Here is an 8,880-nt window from a genome sequence, read left to right as displayed (position 1 = left end):
ACATCCAACCGGTAGTGTCTGGAGAAAGTATGTAGTGACTTCCAGGTGGCCGCTCGGCAAATCTCCTGGGCCGATACCGAAGAACTTTCTGCCCACGACGTGGCCTGTGCACGAAGGGAGTGTGCCTTGACCCCCATCGGTGGCTGTCGACCAACCCCTAGATATGCTGAGGAAATCGCACCCTTCAGCCATCGGGCGATGGTGGTCTTGGAAGCCATGTGCCCCCTCCTGGGGCCCGACCAGAGAACAAACAGATGGTCCGAGAGACGGAAGTCATTGGTGGATGCCAAGTATTGCATCAGACATCTCTTGACATCCAAGGTCCGTAGGTGTCTGGGGTCCATCGCCGAGAAGGAGGGAAGTTCCACCGACTGATTTAGATGAAAGGACGAGACCACCTTCGGTAGAAAGGAGGGTACCGTTCGTAAGGAAACTCCGCCATCAGAGAATCGGAGATAAGGCTCTCGACAGGACAGGGCCTGGAGTTCCGAGATACGGCGTGCTGAACTAATGGCCACCAGAAAAATGGTCTTAAAGGTGAGATCCTTGATGGTGACCGTGCGCAAAGGCTCGAAAGGTGAGCCACCGAGGACCCACAGCACCAAGTTGAGACTCCAAGACTGACAGGGCGGTCTAGACGGAGGCTTCAGCTGCCTCGCCCCCTTGAGGAAGCGGAGAATATCCGGGTGCGATGAGAGAAGTGAGTGCTTACCGTTGTGCAGCAAAGCTCCCAACGCTGCCACCTGGACCCTAATGGAGTTATACGCCAGTCCCATCTCCAGACCAGCCTGGAGGAAGTCCAGAATCTGAACCACTGAGGGCACGCTCCGGGACAATGGCGGCGGACAATACACCAATCTTCAAAGACCTTCCACACCCTCACGTACGTCACGGAGGTAGACGTCTTTCTAGCCCGCAGTAAGGTGGAAATCACCGAATCCGGATAGCCCCGATGCCTCAGCTTGCACTTCTCAAAAGCCAGGCCGCAAGACAAAAGCGATCTGCCTCCTCGAAAAATATGGGACCCTGTCTGAGAAGTCGAGGGAGGTGAGCGAGATGTATCGGCCCCTCGTGCGCCAGGTGAAGGAGATCCGCGAACCACTGGCGCCGCGGCCACTCCGGTGCTACCAGAATTACCGGCCCTGGATGAGTCTCTATTCGACAAAGCACCTTCCCCACCAGGGGCCACGGAGGGAAGACATACAGAAGGACCTGACTGGGCCACGGAAGGATCAGGGCATCGACCCCTTCTGCGCTGTGCTCCCATCTGCGACTGAAGAAGCGAGGAGCTTTTGCGTTTCCGGCTGTGGCCATGAGATCCACGTGAGGCTTCCCCCAACGACGTTCTATCAGCCCCATCGCGTCCATGGATAGTTCCCACTCCCCGGGGTCCAGACGCTGGCGGCTGAGAAAGTCCACCTGAACGTTGTCCACGCCGGCTATGTGAGAGGCAGCTAACCGAAGCAAGTGGCGCTCCACCCACTGCATCAGCTTTTCCGCTTCCCATGCGACCAGTCAACTCCTCGTACCTCCCTGCCGGTTGATGTACTAAAGAGGTTAGGACTTTTCAGTTTGGAGAAGAGACGGCTGAGGGGGGATATGATAGAGGTGTTTAAAATCATGAGAGGTCCAGAACGGGTAGATGTGAATCGGTTTTTTACTCTTACGGATAATAGAAAGACTAGGGGGCACTCCATGAAGTTAGCATGTGACATTTAAAACTAATTGGAGAAAGTTCTTTTTCACTCAACGCACAATTAAACTCTGGAATTTGTTGCCAGAAGTTGTGGTTAGTGCAGTTAGTATAGCTGTGTTTAAAAAAGGATTGGATAGGTTCTTGAAAGAGAAGTCCATTACCTGCTATTAATTAAGTTGACTTAGATAATAACCACCGCTATTACTAGCAACGGTAACATGGAATAGATTTAGTTTTTGGGTTCTTGCCAGGTTCTTATGGCCTGGATTGGCCACTGTTTGAAACAGGATGCTGGGCTTGATGGACCCTTGGTCTGACCCAGTATGGCATGTTCTTATGTTCTTAGGGGATGCACCTCTGCTAAATCCTTTAATAGAACTGTTTGCAGATTCAGCCCAAAGAGAAGCTGCATAAACTCACCATCTATCCTGAGGACATCCTACTCTACTATCACACTGGATATTTCTAGCAGTGCTATAGAAATGTTAAGTCTATAGTGTGTATAAGGAAAAAAAAATTAAAAAAATGCAAATAAATAATAATTACATTTATTCTGATGTCTATACAATTTCTCAAAATCCTAGCAAGGGCATAGAAGAGGAATCCACTGCAAGTTTTTTTCTTTCTCTCAGAAGCTATTAACAATAACCTCAAATCTCTGTGATCAGAAAGGTAAAAGTAAGCGAGCAGGAAAGAAAATATGAGAATAAGAATTCTGCCATCTATAAAACATATCACAAAAGGACATTCAGTGAACAATTAGCTTAAACAATTAATCCCAGTATAAAAATAAATTCCAAGAAACTATTTCAGTATATCTGCTGTACAATTTCAAGTATGTTCTCTTCTTGTAGCATCCATTACAACATGAGGTAAAGTCTGTGCAGGACTGTCAGTCTGAGTCTGTCCCAGAAGCACCCGTGCCCTGCGCCACCTCTTCCTCACTGCTCTCCAGTTCGTCCTCCGAGCTCTGTGTGGCTGGTGGGAATGGATGATTATTTTCTAGATTCACATATGTCACATTCAAGTTGATGTAGTGTTCACCTTTTAGGGAGCCCAGAATGTGCTCGATGTCTGAAATGAGTTGGGGAAAGGTGGGACGGTCCTCCGGCCGAGGAGACCAGCACGTCAGCATTATATCATACCTAATGGAATCAAACAAGTGGAAGTTACAGCACTCGGAGAAAGCAGAGAGATGCACCAGCACATCAGCTTTACAACTATATCTAGTCACAAAACAATTGAGAAAATGTTAGGAGCACTCACAGTGTTAACTGCCTCCCCCCACCCCAGAACATATAACTGCAAGTCAGCATCAGCCTTGAGACATTCTGGAAGCAATTTTCAAAGAGTTAAACAATGATTACCTGTGGAAGATTCCCCCTCTGAAAAGTGCTCTCACAAAAAGGGTTCAAGGAGGTCAGGAGAGGAAAGATACATATGAGGCCTGTAGTTTGGAAGTCTTAAATGTATTTGTACTGCATATTTAAAGCAGGTGCATATGTATGCATGAACAAAGAAACCCCTTTGGCAGATGGCTTCATTTTCATAGGGAAACCACGTGAGGGGTTTCCCTTCAAAAATGAGCTTGTAGATCCACAGGGATTATGTTCTTCATGGGCCCGCAGGCTCCGCAGCCAGTGTGAACATAAGAACATTCTATACTGGGTCAGACCAAGGGTCGAATCAAGCCCAGCATTCTGTTTTCCAAACATGGCCAATCCAGGTTACAAGTACCTGGCAAGTACCCAAAAACTAAGTTGCCCATTTATGAACTCAAATGGAAATAACCACACAAGTTGCACCAGAATATCACAAGGCCTTGTCTACTCCTCATGTCATTTTCCAGCAAGTCTTAAATGACTTTCCAAAACTGTTTCTCATCCTTGTCATTTAAAAATAAAAATCAGCTCAGTTAGTGGAGGGCACATGTTAATCTTTTTTTTTATATATTTAAAAAAAAGCTATAGCTTAAATTTGGAGAATGCAACACGAGAGCTTACAGCAAATTAAGAAGCATTCTACAGGAAGAGGGGAGTAATACAGAGAAAGCAGCCACTAGGAAACAGGCAATTTAAATCTAAAGGTATATGATAAAACATATGAAGAGAAATATAGCATACGAAATTGAAATAATCGTGCATTCCTCCATATATCCCATGTACAATGTGTGTGTACACTTTTCCAAAGTTACAGCAACAGGTATAGAGGGGTCTGGTGATTACAGCATTGGAATGCGATTCAGATGAAGTCCTGCTGGATGGGTTTAAGCACATGCACACACACATACGCATTCACAAACAAAATAGAACATCTCTTATGTATTTTATTTTTAGGGTACGATACGTTAAAGGAGTTATACTTACAGAGGATCAGGACAGTACTCAGGCTGAGGTAATCTCCTCCCTCGGAATAAATAACGAGTTATATCATAAGGATCTACTTCAGGGTAGGGTGAGGCCCCTCGCGTCAGCAATTCCCACAACAAGACACCAAAAGACCACTAAGGAAGAAGAGAGAGAGAGTGGGTAAGGGAGAAACATAACAGGTAGGCAAAGAGAAAACAAGATAGGAAAATGGAAAGTAAGAGATAAGAAAAAGCAGAGGGTATGTTAAGTGAGCATTGTTCTGTCTTTGATCTAAATACTAATCCACAGTATCCGGAATGTAGTTCTCTTAGGACCGGATTTTAAAAGGGTTAAGCGCGCCAGGCCTATTTAAAAAAGGCCCGGTGACAAGCATAAAGCCCTGGGACGCGTGTAAGTCCCGGGGCTTGCAAAAAGGGGCGGGGAGTGGGCGGGGCGGTGTCAGGCTCCCGGCACAGCGGCCATATTTGCCGCTGTGCCAGGGATCACATGCAACTTAGGGCTGAAGTAAATTTCGCAATAAAGGAAAGAAAAAAAGGTAGGGGGGGAAGGGTGGGGGAGGTAGGGGAAGGGAAGGTGGGGTGGGGGGTAGGAAAGTTCCCTCTGAGGCCGCTTCCGAGTTTGGAGCGGCCTAGGAGGGAAAGGGGGAAGGCAGCTTGGCTCGGACCGGGCTCAGTGTGCACAAAGTGCACCCCCTTGCGCGCGCCGACCCCGGATTTTATAACATGTGCGCGCATATTATAAAATCGGGCGTACATGTGTGCGCGCCGGGTAGCGTGCACACATATACGCCCGCACGCAAGCTTTAAAAATCTACCCGGTAGTGATGGAGTACTAGCTACTACTATAGGACATGCTTACATAGGAGCTTGCTTCATTGTAGTATTAGATTCTCTTCCACATATACCCCTCAGTGCTATCAGAATACAGCAGTAGTAAGTACCATGGTACCATTACAATACATTCTGGCCATCTCCACACATGTGCATGGATGGTGTTAGGATCAACAGCCAGTATATAGATCCTCCAGTGGCCCATCGGTCTACGACTAACGTTACTGGTGCGGACATTGCATTGGTTCTGGTATAAGAAGAGGTGCATGAATAATTCAGCTTACCCCAACCCACATTGCTTGCCTGGCTCACTGCGGTGCTTTGCATTAACTATCCTGTCTTACTCTGAAAGTATGTATAGGTATGTGTATGTTGCGTCCTGCTCTAGGTCACTAAGCACAGAAACATATGCTGCTTTTGTCCTGGCTCTTATCTTCCAATACTGCTAGCCTAAGACTAACAGAAGCACAGGCCCTAAATTGCAGCAGTTTTTGAGCCAGTCACGTGCCTGTCTCTTTTGCTCTGGAGTGTGCTGCCTGCCTCACTCGCATTCTGAATGGCCAAAACACTCACCACATCTGACTTGGTGGTAAATTTCTGGGTCTGCAGGCTCTCTATGGCCATCCATTTCACAGGAAGCTTTGCTTTTTTGTGGCGTCGGATGCTGTAATACTCCTTATCAAAGACATCCCGTGCCAGACCAAAGTCTGCCACCTTCACTATGAAGGACTCATCCAGCCTACGGCATAGAAACAATAGAGTTAGAAGCATAGGGGCTGTGTGTAGACAAAGAGGGAAACTCTTATATGGGGAGGATAGTAAACTTCCCCAGCACCCAACTAAGACAAAAACAGAAGACCACAGCACATGAACAGAAGACCCATCTAGTCTGCCCAACATCCCTCCTGTTACAGGTCCATAGCCCCCACTTAACCTCACACGTTAAGAACAAATTCCACGCTGGGTCATACCAAAGATCCCAGCACCTAGCTCTGACAGCAGCCATTCTGGATCTCTAGGAAGTACCTGGCAAATCCCAAAATGTAGATCCATTCCCTATTGTTCATTCAAAGGCATAAGCGGTGGCTTTATGTAATTTTCCTCCAGGAATGTTTCCAAAACCTTTTTAAACTCAGCTTTGTTAAATGCCTTGACCACATTTCCAGTAACAAATTCTATAGCTTGGTTGTACATTGAGCAGGGAAAAACAACTTTTTTTCCAATTTGTCTTCTATCTACTACTCATTAGTTTCATGGAGCATCCCCTAGTCCTTGTAATTCTGAAAAAGCAAACAACTTATTTATCTGTTGCATCCCAGTCATGGTTTTATAAACCTCTGTCATATCCCCTTCTCAGTTGTTTCTTCCCCAATCTCTAATCTATTAGCCTTTGTTCATAAGAGAGCCGTTCCATCTCCTTTATCATTTTTGTTGCCCTTCACTGTATCTTTTCTAGTTCTGCTATACCATTTTTGAGATGGGACGACCAGAAACCGAACGCATTATCAAAATGCAATCACACCACAGATCTATACAGAGGCATTATGCTATTTTCAGTTTTGTTCTCCATTCCTTTCTGAATAATCTCTAACATTTTTTTTCTTTAACTGCCACTGCACATTGAGCTGAGGATTTCAATACACTGTCCACAGTGACACTAAGCTCCTTTTCCTAGATGGTGACTCCTAATGCCAACATTGTATACATATAAATTAAGATTATTTTCTTGATGTCCATTACTTGTTGCAACTAAGATCCCCCTGTGCTTAAACCATACTTATCAGGGGCAGACAGGCTTATTGGGTCTATGAGCATGCCCTGGTGGCCAGTCAAGCCAATCATGTGGTTGGTTTTGTCACAGCAGCCCCATGGTTGCAGAGCCACTGCAACCAAACACCCAGCACCACAGCAGTTCTTCTGCTACAGTGGGAGGCCTTCCCCGATATTCTCGCTCACTCCTGTGCACTAAATTTACCCATGGTGGCAGCGGTGGCTCCCTGGGCCTGCTCTCCTCAGACCTTCCCTCACCATCACTACTCCATTGACATCCATCTGTCTCTCTGCTGATGGGAAGCAGCCAACAGATGTCTCATTGGTCTGAGTGCTGATTCACTACACTGCTCTCTGCCCTGGCTCCCATCATGCTCAGGCAGGCAAAAAAATAGCAATTTAAAAAAACAAACAGCATCTAGGCTTCTAGCCTGCCCCTTAAACTTTTTTTTTTTTTTTTTTTAGCGGGTTGAGGTGGATTAGAGTGAGCATATCAGGTAGTGCGCATGAGAGACAGCATGTGAGTGTGAGCATTTGTGAGGGAGCATATGAGGACTTGTGTGTGAGAATAAACGTATGTTAGGGAGTATGTGCATATATAAGAGGAGAAAGTCTGTGCATACACCCCATTGCTGAATAATCCATGACAATTTCAGGGTGACAAGAATCAGAAGTTCCCAGATATGGAGAGTAGGAAATTTTTTTCAGCCTTAGTTTTGAGTATTATTTGATGTGTCTGCTTTGAAACATTTTATTGGTGTTTGCAAAATATCTAAAATATTTTACAAGTTTTAATTATGGATGTTCTATTCATCACCTATTTTGAAATAATCATTCTATTGTGGTTTACTATTGTGATTGTTTATATTTCTTGATTTTATTGTTTGATGTTTGTGAGGATGGTGATGTTTCTGTTTTTACATTGTTGCACTGCATACAGAGTCTGGCTTGTTGCTGTTTCCAGTTCAGTTTTTTATTTGACGTACCTATTATATTTATGGTTTCTTAGTCTGTATTGTAAGGGTTTGTCTATTCTTCATGCGAGACTGAGGTGAAGTATTATGCTGGCGTATAGTTTGTGAAAGGATCTATAACAGGCTGTCTTTTCTGTTTTTCAAATAGGAAGTGTACTGGTATATTAAGGCCTGCAGTAATTTACAGTGTTGCCTTTTCATAGTTGGGTTACTACTGTTTGAGTGCTGACAGATAGTGCTGTTTTCATATGCACTGTTTACTATATTGCAATTTTAATTCAGTCTACCTATGGCTTTCTGAGGGCCAAGCCCACATCAACAGGCATTACAATAGGCCTAATGCCATAGGGTTGCAAGCGTCTTTTGTAGGTTTTCTGGTTGGCAACAGAGCAGTGATGTAAATATAATATATGTTTTGAGTGATGGTTTTACCTCACAAGGCTCTATTTAAATGTCATTTCTCATGTAAAATCTTATTACAAATGCATAACTTTTAATTGTTTGTGTGGGGAGGACGGGCCTGGCAGGGGTAGAATGCCACCCGGTTCACTTACGGCACTTAATACCCTTGCAACAGCCCTGGCTGCACTGGCTCCATGTGGGAAAGAAGGACTCCATCTGAAGCTGTGCTGCTTTGAGTCAGTGCCTCCCCAGTTTCAGCCAGGGCTTAATTTTCTTCTTTTAAAGCCCAGGGACAGCATGGATTGCTTCTGGTCCCCCTCCCCCTGGAGTAAGTAGGCAGAGCTGCGCCTTGAGAACCATAAAAGCAGCAGACTGTTTAGTACATAGACAGTGGAATGCACTGAAGTGATGGGGGGTGGCAGAGAAGTGGAGGCAAGCTACAGGCACAAAGGGCGGGAGCAAGACAGGAGCAAGTACCTGTACTGTGTTACAGGCCGATACAGTACAGTGCGCTCCAGCAGAGCGCACTGTTAACCCGCGATTGGACATGCGTTTTCGACGCGCTATTACCCCTTACTGAATAAGGGGTAAAGCTAGCATGTTGAAAACGAGCATCCAACCCCTGAACCTAATAGCGCCCGCAACATGCAAATGCATGTTGATGGCCCTATTAGGTATTCCCGCACGATTCAGTAAGTAAAATGTGCAGCCAAGCCGTACATTTTACTTTAAGAAATTAGCGCCTACCCAAAGGTAGCGTTAATTTCTGCCGGCGCCGGTAAAGTGCACAGAAAAGCAGTAAAAACTGCGATATTAAGTGGAGGTCCCGAAAGTTAAAA

General features: G+C 45.4%; 1 protein-coding gene across 7 annotated transcripts in view; it reads right to left on the bottom strand.

The window, feature by feature from the left end:
- Positions 1-2,222: 2,222 nt before the first annotated feature.
- The window catches only part of MST1R (macrophage stimulating 1 receptor), a 199,925-nt gene continuing 193,267 nt past the window's right edge, over positions 2,223-8,880 (bottom strand). For 6 of the 7 annotated variants that reach the window (XM_029599650.1, XM_029599653.1, XM_029599654.1 and 3 more), the window contains 3 exons: positions 5,469-5,634; positions 4,063-4,199; positions 2,223-2,841 (listed from right to left, as the gene is read on the bottom strand). In XM_029599650.1, coding sequence (XP_029455510.1) covers positions 2,589-2,841; positions 4,063-4,199; positions 5,469-5,634 — 556 coding nt within the window. In that variant the 3' untranslated portion in view covers positions 2,223-2,588. Of the gene's footprint in view, positions 2,842-4,062; positions 4,200-5,468; positions 5,635-8,880 lie in introns of those variants that run through there. The other variant, XM_029599656.1, reaches the window with a different exon arrangement.

This window comes from Rhinatrema bivittatum, chromosome 4, assembly GCF_901001135.1.
Source record: "Rhinatrema bivittatum chromosome 4, aRhiBiv1.1, whole genome shotgun sequence".
Taxonomy (NCBI): Eukaryota; Metazoa; Chordata; class Amphibia; order Gymnophiona; family Rhinatrematidae; genus Rhinatrema; species Rhinatrema bivittatum.
Note: the sequence above shows the minus strand (reverse complement) of the source record. Positions and strands in the feature narration are given on the sequence as shown.